The 18,124-nt window shown below is 36.3% G+C and overlaps 1 protein-coding gene across 1 annotated transcript in view; it reads left to right on the top strand.

Moving 5' to 3' along the window:
* Window positions 1-18,124, top strand: part of ADGRB3 (adhesion G protein-coupled receptor B3) — a 785,278-nt gene that overhangs the window by 437,951 nt on the left and 329,203 nt on the right. Inside the window, exon 16 of the mRNA XM_061207676.1 lies at window positions 12,049-12,092. Coding sequence (XP_061063659.1) covers window positions 12,049-12,092 — 44 coding nt within the window. The remainder of the gene's footprint in view (window positions 1-12,048; window positions 12,093-18,124) is intronic.

The raw sequence follows: 18,124 nt of genomic DNA on the forward strand, positions 1-18,124 counted from the left end.
CGGTGGAGCAGCTTTTTAAAGTGCTACACCCAGGTGCTACACCCAGGATCAGCGGAGGCTCCTTGTAACTGGGTGCTCCAGTGATTCAAATCCAAATCTTCCATCCAGAATGACAAGAACCCTTTGTTAAATCCATCCACCTGCAACTGAAAATCTTTAGACCTTGTTCAGGCCTTATGTAGAAATTTAAAATATCTACTTCGCCTTTATACATCCACCTTAAATACCTAAATCATTGATTTAAGGGGCAAGGAAAGTGATTCCTATTAAGACTTTCTTAATTATGCTTTTACAATTCCTGTGTTAAACTGTCTCATATGGTGCATATACATAGTTTTTTTTTTAATCCCTTGCAAAGTTTCTATGAACTTGACTTTTGCATACAATTAATGAAAGCACAAAATGATTGTGATTTTCCCAAGTTCATGTAGTTAGTGAATGACATGATGAAATTGTTTCTCACATCCTTTAGTTTACAAAACCTGTACATTTTTGGTATTTTATAATTTCTGATTTTAAAAAACTCTGCTTCATTTTATAAAAAAAATGACTATTATCTTCCCTATAAACCACTTTTTACAAAGGTGTTCCAGCTTCCTGGATTGTTTAATGAAAATCTCAAATTTCTCAGCAGTAACTTCTAAACATCATGATTGATACTGAAACTATTAGGTCTTTTCCCACTTTTGCCAAAATGTGACCATGCTGGTTCTATCTAACTTTGACAATGTATTTTATTTCTGTTATATCTACCTCCTCATACCTTTAATGACCCTAATCTCATCACTGCACTGAAAGCTAGGAGATACTTTTAACATAATTTTTGAGTAAGGAACTTTGTACCTTCAACATGTATTATAAAATATTTATTTACATATTTGTTTGTATATATTGTTTATCATGGTAATGTCTATCCAGTTATAAGCATTGGTGAAACATAGTAAGAGATAATAATTCCCTGAATTGCTTACTGAAAAAGCAATGCAATGTCAGAATGTATATCCTGTTTCTTATGGCGTAAACAATTCTGTAAATGAACATTCACAAAACTTTCCTAAATAAAGAGAAAATCACTATTGAGTATTTAAAGAACATGTTAATTAAATCGCATTTTTTTTCATAAGCTGAAGAAAGAGTAACCTTAAAAATAGTGTTGATAAAACAATCTCATTATTTCAATTCAAGAGAACTATTTGAAATGAACAGATTTAAGCTTTGAGTCAAACTTTTCTGGGGACATATGTTGTCAGCCCAATTTCAAAAGAGATAAATCATGTACAAAAAATTTATTTTCTACATACAGAAACCAGAGTGTATGGTCAATTAATTTTATGAAGCACCAGCTACACTCTGGAGTGGCAATGAAAGTCAGAATGTAAGAATGGTGAGATGATTACCGCAAGTCACTTAGAATTAATTCTTTCAGTACTCTGAGTGAGTGAGTTGACCAGATTCCTAAAACAATATTCTACTCTGGAAGGCCTAGGTTTAAGAGAATATAGACAAATCTGTTACACAAAGGGTCTGAGGGAGAAGAAGAAAAGTTTAGTCTGGAGAAGAAAATGCCTCGAGGGGTTCCCACCCGCGTCCGTCCTGTGTCAGGAGAAGCGTCCACCTGTGCCTGTCCTCAGAGGCCACCCTGATTCCCAGCCACATGGTGGAGATTCTCTGGGCTGCTCCATCCCTCATTTCTTTCCTCCACTTTGCTTTTTAAAGTTTTTATTGGATTTGTTACAATATTGCTTCTGTTTTATGTTTTGATGTTTTGGCTGTGAGACATGTGGGATCTTAGCTCCCCGACCAGGGATAGAACCCGCAGCCCCTGCATTGGAAGGTGGAGTCTTAAACACTGGACGAGGGAAGTCCCTTCCCTCCACTTTATAGATACCTCCCACACCGTTGTCTTACCACATCTACAGTCCTTCATGTTCTGCTGTTTAAAATTTCCAGCGCTTGTTGTATTGATATTTATACTTACCATGCAGATTAGATTTTGTTAAGGACTTTAATGTACACTGAGGGAAGGAATATATGACTGGTTTATTGAGTGTCTTGTAAAGTATGCTCTGATTTTAGTTTGTTTTCATTGAAGAGATAGTCAAAAGAGCCTATGCTGACATATAATAGTCTTCACTAAAATGTGAAGAAAAGATGTATCTTAAACATGAAAATTAAAATTGATTAGAACAAGCTGAAATTTCATGATAACTATATAGATACAGATGTATTATCATTGGTATTACCTTCAAAGTTGAGCTATTTTAGATACGACATCTTGCTTATATCAAGACTGTCTACTTTCACCTATTTTCTTATAGCAAATGTATCTGCTGCATTCTTCTAAGCTCAGAAGAGATTAATGACCTGCAAATGATATCTGTTGTATACACCATGTGCAAAAAAAATGAAGAAAAGAAATTAATAGTTATAATGAGTCTAGGGAAAAGCCTGTTAACATTATTTAAACAAAACATGTTCTTTTTAAAAAAAGCTTTTAAATAAATAACATTTAAAGTATGTTAAGTGTAATAAGGCCCTTGGGAACTGGTAGGAATAGGTAATAGAACATGAAATCTTGAAATTTCAAACTGTATTCAGCAAAGCCATTTGCAGTTTTAACCAGCTCATAAGTCATTGAAGAGTAAGATACTATTCTTAGTTCAGTTTTCTAGGCTCGTGGCTTTATTGTTATAATCTGTAGAGTCTGAGTTTGTGGTCCTTAGTGCTTGGGCATAGCAATTGCTTGATTATAGGAAATACCAAATTTGCTTTTCTGAGAAGAAGAGCTTTGTTTTTCATATTACTTAAGGTTTCTTCAGTGTGAAACTTATACTTATCAATATTGTTAGGTTCCATAATGTGCAAGGAAAGTTAATACATTTATTGAAAGTCGTTATTGGGACCTAGATAAGTGCAGCAGAATGGATCTATAAGTGCACACATAAGCAAACACGCATGCACACATGCTCACACCCACCATGAGGATGCCTTGGTCCTGACAGATCTGAGCCTGCTGTGAATTTCCAAGATATATAACATCCTTAGCGTTAAAAGGTGAGTTAGAAGAATAAGAAAATAAATGCATTTTAGTTATCTCGTGCTCTATCAACTTTGCAAGCCTGAAAGTGCACTTTTTTCAAATAAAAAGTCTTAAATGTAGTTCCATTTCTGGTGGAAGGACACATTGGACTACCCTGGCCTGCAGCCTCTGCAGTCTATTTTCGCCTTTCTTTTTATTTATCCCTCTAAACAACAACTCTCATGGTCTAGGTAGGGCCAACCTGCTATCTTTCAGGATTGAGGAAAATCCACTGGGTTTTTTTGTAGTTCTCAAATTGGTCATATTCACAAACAATCTCATGGGAATTGGGGCTTGCAGTTTTATTTTTTTTTTTGCTCTATTTGCTGGCATACTAACAGGATCTAGCTAACAAATTAAGGAGTTTGTTTTATGTGTATAAACTAAAATTAATCATGAGCCACGGCCTTTGTAAATCATAGTGGAAAACACAATGGAAAACTGTGATGAATATGCTTTTTACCATTAGCATGAGAAACAATGAAAAGAAATTCCAACATTCATCAGTGGGTATTTTCATGAATAGCAAAGGCTGATAACAACCCAGCGAATTAAAAATCACTTGGCAAAGCTTAAAGAAGTTCATTCTATACATCTATAATTTCTACAAAGGGGCGTTTTTATCCCTTTACTTTTAAAATTACTTTTCTACCCTAGCTTGCGTCCATTTGGAAAATATTTCTGATGTTTTGCCTGCTTAAACCTCTTGTTAGTTTTTATGGGAGAGTCTTGAAATGCTAACTAGACAAGTAGATTGATGGTGCTGCCAACGGCTGAAATTGAGATAGAAATTATTCTCTAGCTACAGTTTTTTTTTTTTTTTTTTTGGTTTTATCCTAAATTCCTAAACTTGAGTAAGCATTCTTCCCACTTACATTTCACATTCAGTTTATTCTTATTCATAATACAACATTGATATTCTTCAAAAAGATTTTAGACTAATTGTGCTATTGTTGGAGCAGGGGTCAGCAAACATTTTCAGTTGAGTCAGGTTAGACACATGAGCTATAATGGTCCTTGTCACATCTACTCAGCTATGCTATTGTAGTGTGACAGCGACCAGAGACAGTATATAAAAATGGATGTGGCTCTGTTACAACAAAATATCATTTACAAATGATAACAAGCCAGATTTGGCCCCTGGACTGCATAAGTTGTCACCCCCTGTATGGTAAAGAGAATGTGGCCCCCCAAAGATGCCCATATCCTAACCCCCATAACTTGTGAATATATTATATTACATGTCAGAAGGGACTTTGCAGATGGGATTAAGGGTAAGAACCTTGAGATGGGGCATTTATCCTGGATTATGTGAGTACATCCAGTTTAATCACATGAGCCATTAAAATTGGAAAGCCTTTCCTGGCTATGGTCAGAGAGATGTAAGGTAAGAAGGACTCACCCTGAGAGAGTGTCATGGACATATATACACTACCAAATGTAAAATAGATAGCTAGTGGGAAGCAGCCGCATAGCACAGGGAGATCAGCTCAGTGCTTTGTGACCACCTAGAGGGGTAGGATAGGGAGGGTGGGAGGGAGGGAGTTGCAAGAGGGAAGAGATATGGGAACATATGTATATGTATAACTGATTCACTTTGTTATAAAGCAGAAGCTAACACACCATTGTAAAGCAATTATTCTTCAATAAAGATGTTTAAAAAAAAAAAAAAAAAAAAAAAAAAAGAAGGACTCACCCTGCCATGGCTGACTTTGAAGATGAAGGATAAGGGCCACAAGCCAAGGAATATGGGCAGCCTCTAAAACCTGAAAACAACCCCTGGTTATCAACCAGGAAGGAAATGTGGACCTCAGTCCTACAACTACAAGAACTGAATCCTGCTGAGACCCGAACGAGCCTAGATGTGGATTCAACCCCATATCCAGAAAGGACTGCATTCCTGCTAACATTCTGATACCAGTCTTATGAATTTCTTGAGCAGAAACCCAGCTAAGCTCACCACACTCCTGACACACAGGAACCGTGAGATAATAAATCTGTGTTGTTCTATGCTGCTAAGTATGTGGTAATTTGTTACAGCAGCAATAGAAAACTAATAACCCTGCATTGGAGCATTGCAAAATTAATTTTTTGATTATGAAAATAATATATATGCATACAGTAACAGTGCCATTTTGAATCAGATAAACTACAATAATGATAATATATTACTCAATGAAAGTCAGTTAGCAACTAGAGATTACATTTTGCCATGCTGATTATCATGCCAACACTTTAGGAATCTGATTAAAGGAATCACCAGACAATGAGAATGGCCATTGTACAGTGGTGGTGGGATATTAGGGAAAACTGGAGGTTGCCAGGAGCAACTCTGACATTTGTAGATGTGTTGTGCTCTTGAAGCAATTTAGCAAAACTTCTCTGCTGGCAGCCGATAGATTGGAACTGTGCAAAACAGCCTGGCCAGCTCTTGTCTCTGCTACAACCCCATAAAAGCACTACTAGGACACATTGTTACAACCTCTTGGATATAAAAGGAAAAGACAAGCTGTATGCTATATCTATATGGAATCTAGTTATCTGAGTATTTGTTTATTAAAGTTATTTGCCACTTCAACCTTGGAGAGTTTTTACCAACAGATAAACCATTTGTTTTTTGAGAGGTGCACCCAGACTTGTGCAGCCATTGTTGGAAATGATGCAGTCACATATGGGGAAGACACTGTAAGACATATATGTGGAGGCAATGATTTTCTTTGAAGGATACACATATAAATAATTTCTGATAGCGGTTCTACTTTTACTACTTCCCACATGTCAAATAGAAAGTATTTGTCAGGAAATAATGTACATTCAGTGACTAGTGATATATCTAAGAAATTAGAGAAGCAAGCTGTTATCACATCCACAAAAATAGTGTCATCTGGGTAATGTGGGCTACTGAGTAACCAGATAGCAGAAGCTGGATTACACACGTGCCCTCCCCTTGTGTTCTAACTGAATGGCTGCCAAGTCCTGGAAGACATGACTTGTCCTGGTAGAACTGTACTCTGCCTTCCTCACTTCAGTGGCCTCTATGCTCTTCTGCTTTAGCTAAAGACAACTATTCTTTTTCCATCTTCTTGATTTAACTGGTTCTCAATGAGGTGCTTTCTGTAGAACTCATGTAAATAAATTGAAAAATTCCATATCTCCATCTCCTTTTAAGTAAGAACACAGTATTGCATTCTCAGTGAGGCTCTTTGGACTTCAGGTATATGTCAGCTACCCTGTAAAAAACTGAGAGTTAGACCCAGATTTAACTCTTTTTAAGTATCACTTAGAAATGCTAAAATACTCTCAAAACCTTGAGAAGAGGTATGGAGAACATTCAACAGACTGTCTTCATTGTAGAGTTGCATGTGATATGATACCTTTTCAACTGCATCATCCCCTTGGGTGGTGTATTACATTTTCAGGGATTATGAAGATGTTTGTATGTTAGAAGACATAATCCAGAAAGGGCTCCCTCTCACATTGATCAGCTTTCGTGACCTGTCAGAGATTTGACTGTGGAAAAATTTACATCTACAAGATTCTTACTTCCCTTAGAATGCATTCCTGAGCTTTTTAAAATGTGGCTTTTCTCAAGTAGTATTAGAATTATAGGCAGGATATAAATTAGTCTTTTGTGGGTCAGGTCAGGTATTTTGGAAATGTTCTTAGGAATTCCAAAAATGTGTTTTTGCAGTTATATAATAAATACAATTAACAGTGGGGATAGAAAAAGGGTAAGCTTAGCAAAATCCAGATATTATTAATGTAATGACTTTATATATAAAGTTTTGGAAATGAAGAGAGGCTTTGGAGTCTCAGTTGAACAGTCTTTCTCCTGTCCACGTACAAGAACTCAATGTGCAATTCACTGGAAGGTGTGACACAAGGACTCGCCCTGTAACATCTTGCTCAGAGCACTGGAAATGTTGAAAGAGTGACAAAGAGGTCACTGGCCTTCTCCAAGTCCTTAGAAGCTTTGTCTATGAGCTTGCTTTACCTCTACAGACAAGAGGATATTTTTTGTTTCAAGAGGACTATGAAAGGTACAAGAAAGTTAAGAGGTTTCCAGATTAGGAATTTACTATGGCATATGAGGACTAAGCATTCGAAAATGTAAAGAAAAGCAGAGTGAAGTAACCATGTTATTTCTGTTGTGTGTCTATGCTTCTACAAATGTGATGTAGACTAAAAATTATAAGGAGTGGAGGGAATCATTAGAATGTATGTTCCTAAGTTAAGCCCCAATCTCAAAATTCCTGGAGCCAAGGAACCTACATTTTTCATCAGCATCCCAGGTGATTCTAGAGTAGGTCGAGAGAAAACGCCTTGAAAACATGAAGATAGCAAGAGTGTAATTAAGATAGCATGTGAATTGAATTTATTCAGAACTTAAAAGCACCAAGGAAAAATTAAAGTAACTTGGTTCAGCATTCATGTTTATTGTGACTTTTATCTTTTCTGTAAATGACTTCCTTCAGGCATTTGTTCAGATATCATCTTATTGGTGAAGCCTTCTCAATATACAAAATTGCAATCCATTCAACTTCCCAGTCTTTCCTACTCATGTGGTTTACTTTTCATCATAACACATATTACCACCTAGCATATTATGTATTTACTTCTTTATGTTTTTTGTCTCTCTCCCTGCCCCCTTCACTATAGCTAAGTGTATGAGGCAAGGATTTTGTTTTGTTCAATGCTGTAGCCCCAGTGCGTCCAAGGTGTCTGGAATGTTACAGGTGTTTGCTAAGTGACTTTTGCATGAATGGAGGAGTTTGTTTTGATCATCTTCCTGGCTCACTCTTCTCCTTCTCTTTATACCATAGTGAGATGTATTGAAAATATTCCATAGGGGAAAAAAGGACTTGGAAGAGAGTTTTGTAAAAGAAAAGGAATTCATTTATAAATGTCATTCTAGAATCATTAAGGGCTAGGGCTAGAAAAGATGTCTAAATTCCCTATTCTACAAACAAGAAAATAGAAAAGTTATGAAGATCAGAGGAAAAGAGAGAACCACCTATAAAAATACATGGACAAAGCCAGTGATGTATTGTATTGTTAAATAGATACACAGACAGTCACCAGTTTACGATTTTTTGACTTTATGATGGTGGGAATGCGACACGCATTCAGTGGAAACCATACTTAGAATTTTGAATTTTGATCTTTTTCTGGGCTAGAGATATGCAGTAGGGTACTCTCATATGATGCTGGGCAGTGGTCCACAGCTCCCAGTCAGCCACACAATCACAAGGGTGCACAACTGATATACTTATGACCATTCTGTACCCATACAACCATTCTGTTTTTCCCTTCCAGTACAGTGTTCCATAAATTACATGATATATTCAACGCTTTTTATAAAAAAAAGCCCTTGTGTTAGATGACTTTGCCCAGATGTAGGCTCATGTAAGTGTTCCGAGCACATTTAAGGTAGGCTAGGCTAAGCGATGATGTCCTGTAGGTTAGGTGTATGAAGTGCATTGTCAACGTATGATATTTTCAACTTGCAATGGGTTTATCAGAATGTAATCCCATCACCAGTCAAGGATGATCAGTAATGGTTTGCTTGATGTTGAGACAGAGGAGAGAAGTAAAAGAAAATATCAAAGACTGTTAAAGGCACTAAAAGTGCTGTGTAGAACATCTATGGTAATTAGGAAACTTGGGTCATGGTACGTTTTTAAACGCTTAGAAGTGGGTGAGTTCAAATGTTTAACTCAAGTTCAACTATACTGTTTTCAGTGCAGTCAAGAGACAGTTTTTTGGCCAAAAATATGTTTTTCAAGAACAGCGTATTCTTTCCAAAAGTTTTCAAATACATTCAGTTTTAATATTTTAAGTGTCAATTATATTGACAGCTCTATAAATTAATCTTCTCTAGCCGGTTTGGCTCATTTACCTGACAGCTTTTGGTCTCTTAGTTTCATGCTTTTCTTAAATCCACTTCTGTGAGTTGGTTCACAGCCTGCCTATTTTCCTCTTGCTTCTGTCATTACGTTTTGTTCCTGCTCTCTGTCGGGCTTGCCATTTCCTGTTACTGATTTTCTGTAAATTCCTCATAACAGACCTTGCAGCAGAGTACCTTTGAGAAAAGTATCTGAAAATTATAGCAAATATTTTACAAGTGGTTTCTTTTAGCCAGGTTTTTTGGGGTTTTTTTCATGTATAGAATTCATTCATCATTGGGTTTTGCTTTCTTTACCGTCTCACATTCTTATTCTCTAAGTGACTGGTCTATCCAGGTACTAAGATTCCTCCAGTTTGTTTGTTCTGCTTATTTTTGTAAACTTCAGATGTTTCCATAACTGACCTCAGCTCATAGGCCCACGTATGGGTGACTGTTCTGGAATGAATGTTCACAGAGGGGTGCCTGTCTTTTGTGTAGGTCCAGAATGTACAGTGAAATGCAAGATTGAGTGGTGCGTTTTGGAACCTATAATTCTCATGTGGATTGTTTCTAAATTTTCACAAGGACAGAAAGAGAGAGAATCATGAGATCTAAGGGGTAAGGGGTAAGGAAGGTAGTGGGTGAAACTGAGGGTTGACAGAGGTATGGATAAGAGTAGAAGAGGCATTTCTCACCTTTATACTTTCGTTCTAAAGTGGAAATTAGTGTCTTTAGAGGGGTAAAATGGAAGGCAATATCTAAACAATTAAGTTCATATTCTATTTCTTTTCTAATATTATTTTCTTTTGTTGTAACCTGTTATGAGCTCTAATTATGAAATATTAATCCTATTATCAGTATCCTGCTTTGGTTTATATAGAGATTGAACTTAATCTCACTCGTACATTACTGAAGAAGTGAACTCGATGTAGAGGACCTGTAATCTCAAGGTCCTCACCTACGCATACAGTCTATATCCATGACATGTATACTCCCATGCCCTTCATTGTCATACTCCAGGGATAATTTACTTTCTAGAAAGTGCTCTGAGCTCTTTTGAACAGAACCCTAGATACATATAGCATAACTTTATTATATGACATTGTAGCTCTGCTGAGGATTTCTTAGGAAGTCACAAGCTGTATCAGGATTTCAGGTAAAACCAGACAGGGTCTCATAGGACAGAGAAAGAAACCAATTTGAAACAGTATCCCCCTCCCCATCTCTTGAACATCCATATCTATGCCTCCTGTGAGAACTAGAAAAGGACCCATTTCTTCCATGGAACTCTCTCTGACACAGGCCATGATGCTCTGTCCACCATTTGTCCTTTAAAAAGTAAATTATCAACTAGTGACATTTATATGAGCATGTCTCTTTTTTGTTATATGAACATTCCATGTGTGTTCCTCTTCAATCTCTGTAAGGCTATAACCCATTTCAGGGAAGGGAATGTTTTTTTATGTTCTAAGAGCATAGTTTATAGGTATGATCATCTCATGAGAATGATGCCTTAGAGATGTGGTCTTGGAGGGATTTTGGAGAATGGTAATGGTGCTAAAATATGGGAGTTAGTCAATGTCCCAATTAAAATGAATAAGGAAAGTTGGGGTAGATTTCACCAATTTTAGAATAATGAGCTTAAGTTTCTTGTTCCTAGTGGAATTCTAGAATGGACTCAGTGAACAGCACTTAGAAAGGCAGTGTTTCACAAAGAACTTGCCTAGACTTTTAAAGATGTTGCTTTGCCAGATACACTCCAGTGATTATCTACTTGGAAACAAGACCGAGGGCAGGTTCTCTGAGTGAGCATGTCCCCCTGCGGGAAGGAGCCAGTAGGCTGTTTCAGGACTGTAGCTTTCACCTGCCTTGGCCTATTCATCACTTTTATCACTGACTTGTTGGATGAGCCCATAGATATCATGTTTGTTTCTTAATCCTGCCGTGACACAAAGTTAAAGAGTGAATATATGTGATGTCAAAATCAGGATTCAAAAAGCTCCTGAGAGAGTTCAGTGGGTAATAATACCTGTCAAGCTCAGGGGAAGATTACCAAAATATCCCATACACTGTTAGAATGCATTATTAGGCATATGACACCTACATTGCAGAGGCAATAGTACAGCTTTGTCCTGTGCAGGTAGGACACAAGTGAATGGGTTCCCTAAACACATTTTAAAGTGTGTGCTCCAGGAGATGAATGTCGTGGAGGATGAGAGAACTTGAAAGCTACAGAATGTGTTTAATAAAAAAGAGAAGAGGATCTGTGAATAGCTCACAATATCAGAGAAGAAGAATTACTAGGTTAGTTTCAACGGGAAAAATAGGGCCCAATGAATGTGAGAGAAAGACAGAAAGAAAAACATTCCAACAATTAGTCTCTTCAAAACAGAAGGTACTTGGTGGATAATCCAATGTGGAAAGCTCATTGTGTCATGCTAAAGGTCATTGTGGCTACTCATTACATAATGATTAAACTGAATAAACATTGAGCATATTTTCCCCATAGTTTTATTAGATGTGATTTTATAGGAATATGATCTGTTGATTAAGAAAATATTGCAAGTCTACAGACTCTCTGGAAACGGACAATTAATGCAGCCATGTCTTGCCTTTTGGAAGCTGCACCACTGCAGGCTGAAGAGGAAGTGGCAGGTGTGCCTAATGCAGAAAGTTTCACTGTGATTGAATTATTATAAATATTAGATATTGAAAATACTTTGGTTTTTTAAAAGAAATAATCCAGCAGTTACTATTTTAGGGGAAAAAAATGAAATAGAAATCATCAAAGTATGGACCTTGTCGTTTATGAGGCCTTCACTTATAATTAAAAAAAAAAAACAACTATGGGTTATGATGTTTGGAATAAATATAAAGTTTTCATGAATAAAATTTCATAAAATGGGCCATTAAACCTATGAGTAAGGACATGCAAATTTTTAATGCAAAAAAATAGAGGTGGAAATCTTAAAGAATCTTACTGCAGGAATGTAATGTGCCATTCTTTTTGCATTTCACATAATCCTTCAGTTTTTTATGTATGTACTCAAGATACATTTATTCTTTCTCTGCTTATTTTTAGGGCACTTTGAATCCTTATTGTGTTTTATGGGATGACTCAAAAACGTAAGTGACAGATGTTTTCTTACATGACTTTGGACTAAACATTCAAAGCACATTAAGTTATTTCAGCTGCTTCCTAGTCAACAGGAATATGATAAGTTAGTGGGATGTGAGTTACACTAGGAGAGAAAGCAGTCTCCATTTTGAATCTGTAGGACAGCATGATGATTGTGTTTGTGTGTGATGATGCCATCAGGTTACATCCCAAGGTAGGATTGCATTACCTGATGTGTAAGGCACATTGCGATGCGAATTCCATGAGGATTTTTAAAAGCTCTAATATTTTAAAATTATAGGAGCTCAGATGCTAGTTCAACATTTTGCCCTAGTAATTCAGCTTAGAATCGCAGAATAAAATAGCAATCTCTATGGTCATTTAGCCAATACGTTACTTGCATGACCTTGAATCTATTATCAGAGTAATGAGATATTTATATGGCCCTTCCAAATTGTTTTGTTATAAAAACATTGAGTGACATTTAATTTTCTTATTCATATAGTAAGGATGGATCATCCTTCCATGTATTGCTTTGTTTGTAACAAGTAATTGCAATATATCTGGTCAAAATCATCTTAATCTCATTGGTAATGCTATGAGATTCTAAGGTCTCAAAGAGCAGAAAAATCCATGATTAAGGCTTAATTAGACTCCCATACTTTAAGTACTTCTGTGGGTTTATTTCAATGTAGTAGCCAGGTTATACAATCTTGGTTTGTTTTGCTTTGCATGGAGGGGAGATAAATGTCAATCAATCTCAAAAGCTAATACCACCATGTATATGCTGTCAGTTAACGCACCACATTGTTGGGTTCTATGTATTCTAAGATTTTCCCCCATGTTCTTCACCCTAAATCAGATCTACATCTAAGATTTTATGATGTTACTTGTCTCTCATCAGTAGTTACTGGAGAGTCTAGAAGAGGGACATTCTTAGACTTTCTAGGTAAAGAGCAAACCTACTGGAAATGTGCTAATTCTTAGGATACTGATGTAATTTAAACTAGTATTTATGTGGGTGAAAAATCAATGATATTAAGCATGTTTTTTTGCTATAGATTCTGATATTCTAGGGATCCTCTTCTCCTAGGAACCTTAGTGCATATGGAGAATCCCAACTTGTCCTGGTGATAACATGAGCTGGATGTTTCTCACTGATGTCATTATTTTTTTTTTTTCATTTTAAAACCACATAGAGAAATCCGTGGTCATAGAATTTTTGCAAGATTTCCTCTTTACCAATAGCCAGAGAAGATGCTAATAGTATATTCTAAGGCACTGTTTAGTATGTTGTACAGACAAGGGAAAAATAAAAGGCCACAGAAATCAAATTGAACGTTTTCTACTCAAGAAAAACATGCCATCTTAAGCACCTGATTACAGATACTTGCATATCTCCATGAATAATAACCAACTTTTATTTAGTTTTATTACCTTTTTAGTGGGTAGAATGTGCTTCTATGTTGATCCAAAAAGGGGAACGTGTTGGTTATTCCAAAAGACCTTTGGGACTTACAGGGATATTACAGAAGAAACAATATTCCCTTATTTTGTGCCTCTCTGGGTTTGCTTTCACAGTTTTTCTAAGGTTTTAAGTTTAATTTATAAAACTGTTGGAGCTTGAGGTCAGTGTTAAGTTTAGGAATCAATAACGCTCTGCTTTCTCTAACATCTGCTGACTCTTATCCATCACAAAGAACATGTCTTAGCTTTACAAACTTCAGCTTTTTAGTTGTCCTTGAAGAAAACAATTCAGTGAGAGGAGGTGTGCTTAGCTGCCTTTCAGATCAGATTATCTCCAGAGATCAGTGCAGTTCATGTTTCCTTGATGTATCTGAAAAGTGATCAAAAAGGTTTCCACTGTGACAGAACTTCCATCCCATCACACGTTTTACCAGACTCTTTCATCATTAAATTGTTTTTCTGGGTGAGTTTTAAACAATGAAGGTTAAGACAACTTTGTTTTCTTTCTTCACATCTGTTTCTCTGTTTTGATCATGTTCACATACACAGTAGTTTTATCGATGCAATGATGTTAACTTTGAATATAAGACCTCTAAGAATAGTTAATGAAGAGATATGGCTATTCCTTTTTACACAGAAAAGCGTTGATCTAAATGGTGTTTTCAAGATTGCAGTAACAAAGTTGAAATTAGAAGTTGTTTTTTAATTTTGGTTTACATAATCAAATTGCCTTAATTTTTTATTGATGTATATTTGACATATAATATTATATTAGTTTCAGGTGTGAAATATGATTCAATATTTGTATACACTGCTAAATGATCACCACAATAAGTCTAGTTACCATCTGTCACCATACATAGCTACAAATTCTTTTTCTTTAAGAACTTTTAAGATTTACTCTCAGCAGTTTTCAAGTTTGCAATCTGATATTATTAACTATAGTCATCCCTTGTGTACTGTACATTACATCACCAGGTTTGATTCATTTTATAACTGGAGGGTTTGACCCTCCCCCTTTAACCATTTCACCCACCCCCATCTCCCCTCCCCTCTGGCAATATCAAGTTGCCTTACTTTTAAATATTTAAAATTAAATTTTAATTACAAAAATAATGCATGAGTATCTTTTACTTGTAAAACTATAAAACATAACTGCTAAGGCACAAGACCCCATTAATCATTAATACCTTGGGTCTCCACATCCACCACCTCTCCAAGGTCACTCCTACTTATATTTTGTTATGTATAATTTCAGGCATCTACTTATGCATTGACACACATGTGTAGCCATAGAAATTAACACTATTTTAAAATAAATATTGTCATACTGTATGTAACACTCGTCATCTTAAATTTTTCATTCAATGATTATTGTGTAAGTTTTAAAATTTCACTACATATGTTTTATCCCTTGTACCTGCTGCATTGTATAGATATATCATAATTTATCTAGTATTCCCAATATTGGTGGCATTGAAGTGGTTTTCAATTTATTTTATTCTACAAACTGTTCTTCTGTGTACCTCCTGGTACATCCCTCCTTGATGTGGTCTTTCACAGTCCAACGTGTTACCGTGTTGTTCTCTTTGTATAACATTATTTTACATTCTTCACAGCATGCATTGCTACTTTTTATTTATTTTTCTTGCTTACTCTCTGTCTCCCCCACTAGAGAGTAAATACCACAAGAGAGAGACTTTACCTTCCTTATTCATGAACTGCACTAATGCCTGATACACCTGCACATAGTGTGAATTCAACAAATACTTATTGGTTAGTTTTGTATAAGAATAAATGTTTGAATATTTCTAAGGTATCTTTTTTTTTCTAAAACATCTTTATTGGAGTATAATTGCTTTATAATGGTGTGTTAGTTTCTGCTTTATAACAAAGTGAATCAGTTATACATATACATATGTTCCCATGTCTCTTCCCTCTTGCGTCTCCCTCCCTCCCACCCTCCCTATCCCACCCCTCTAGGTGGTCACAAAGCACCGAGCTGATCTCCCTGTGCTATGCGGCTGCTTCCCACTAGCTATCTATTTTACATTTGATATTGTATATATGTCCATGACACTCTCTCACCCTGTCACATCTCACCCCTCCCCCTCCCCATATCCTCAAGTCCATTCTCTAGTAGGTCTGTGTCTTTATTCCCATCTTGCCACTAGGTTCTTCATGACCTTTTTTTTTTTTCCCTTGGATTCCATATATATGTGTTAGCATACTGTATTTGTTTTTATCTTTCTGACTTATTTCACTCTGTATGACAGACTCTAACTCCATCCACCTCACTACAAATACCTCCATTTCGTGTCTTTTTATGGCTGAGTAATATTCCATTGTATATATGTGCCACATCTTCTTTATCCATTCATCCGATGATGGACATTTAGGTTGCTTCCATGTCCTGGCTATTGTAAATAGGGCTGCAATGAATATTTTGGTACATGACTCTTTCTGAATTATGGTTTTCTCAGGGTATATGCCCAGTAGTGGGATTGCTGGGTCGTATGGTAGTTCTATGTTTAGTTTTTAAAGGAACCTCCATACTGTTCTCCATAGTGGCTGTATCAATTTACATTCCCACCAACAGTGCAAGAGTGTTCCCTTTTCTCCACACCCTCTCCAGCATTCATTGTTTCTAGATTTTTTGCTGATGGCCATTCTGACCGGTGTGAGATGATACCTCATTGTAGTTTTGATTTGCATTTCTCTAATGATTAATGATGTTGAGCATTCTTTCATGTGTTTGTTGGGAATCTGTATCTCTTCTTTGGAGAAATGTCTATTTAGGTCTTCTGCCCATTTTTGGATTGGGTTGTTTGTTTTTTTGTTATTGAGCTGCATGAGCTGCTTGTAAATCTTGGAGATTAATCTTTGTCAGTTGCTTCATTTGCAAATATTTTCTCCCATTCTGAGGGTTGTCTTTTGCTCTTGTTTATGGTTTCCTATGTTGTGCAAAAGCTTTTTAGTTTCATTAGGTCCCATTTGTTTATTTGTGTTTTTATTTCCATTTCTCTAGGAGCTGGGTCAAAAAGGATCTTGCTGTGATTTATGTCATAGAGTGTTCTGCCTATGTTTTCCTCTAAGAGTTTGATAGTGTCTGGCCTTACATTTAGATCTTTAATCCATTTTGAGTTTATTTTTGTGTATGGTGTTAAGGAGTGTTCTAATTTCATACTTTTACATGCACCTGTCCAATTTTCCCAGCACCACTTATTGAAGAGGCTGTCTTTTCTCCACTGTATATGCTTGCCTCCTTTATCAAAGATAAGGTGACCATATGTGCGTGGGTTTATCTCTGGGCTTTCTATCCTGTTCCATTGATCTATGTTTCTGTTTTTGTGCCAGTACCAAACTGTTTGATTACTGTAGCTTTGTAATATAGTCTGAAGTCAGGGAGCCTGACTCCTCCAGCTCCGTTTTTCGTTCTCAAGATTGCTTTGGCTATTCAGGGTCTTTTGTGTTTCCATACAAATTGTGAAATTTTTTGTTCTAGTTCTGTGAAAAATGCCAGTGGTAGTTTGATAGGGATTGCATTGAATCTGTAGATTGCTTTGGGTAGCAGAGTCATTTTCACAATGTTGATTCTCCCAATCCAAGAACATGGTATATCTCTCCATCTATTTGTATCATCTTTAATTTCTTTCATCAGTGTCCTATAATTTTCTGCATACAGGTCTTTTGTCTCCCTAGGTAGGTTTATTCCTAGATATTTTATTCTTTTTGTTGCAATGGTAAACGGGAGTGTTTTCTTAATTTCACTTTCAGATTTTTCATCATTAGTATACAGGAATGCAAGAGATTTCTGTGCATTAATTTTGTATCCTGCTACTTTACCAAATTCATTGATTACCTCTGGTAGTTTTCTGGTAGCATCTTTAGGATTCTCTATGTATAGTATCACGTCATCTGCAAACAGTGACAGCTTTACTTCTTCTTTTCTGATTTGGATTCCTTTTATTTCTTTTTCTTCTCTGATTGCTGTGGCTAACACTTCCAAAACTATGTTGTATAATAGTGGTGAGAGTGGGCAACCTTGTCTTGTTCCTGATCTTAGTGGAAATGGTTTCAGTTTTTCACCATTGAGGACAATGTTGGCTGTGGGTTTGTCATATATGGCCTTTATTATGTTGAGGAAAGTTCCGTCTTTGCCTACTTTCTGCAGGACTTTTATCATAAATAGGTGTTGAATTTTGTCAAAAGCTTTCTCTGCATCTATTGAGATGATCATATGGTGTTTCTCCTTCAATTTGTTAATATGATGTATCACGTTGATTGATTTGCGTATGTTGAAGAATCCTTGCATTCCTGGAATAAACCCCACTTGATCATGGTGTATGATCCTTTTAATGTGCTGTTGGATTCTGTTTGCTAGTATTTTGCTGAGGATTTTTGCATCTATGTTCATCAGTGATATTGGCCTGTAGTTTTCTTTCTTTGTGACATCTTTGTCTGGTTTTGGTATCAGGGTGATGGTGGCCTCGTAGAATGAGTTGGGGAGTGTTCCTTCGTCTGCAATATTTTGGAAGAGTTTGAGAAGGATAGGTGTTAACTCTTCTCTAAA

This window comes from Eubalaena glacialis, chromosome 12 (assembly GCF_028564815.1).
Source record: "Eubalaena glacialis isolate mEubGla1 chromosome 12, mEubGla1.1.hap2.+ XY, whole genome shotgun sequence".
Lineage (NCBI taxonomy): Eukaryota > Metazoa > Chordata > Mammalia > Artiodactyla > Balaenidae > Eubalaena > Eubalaena glacialis.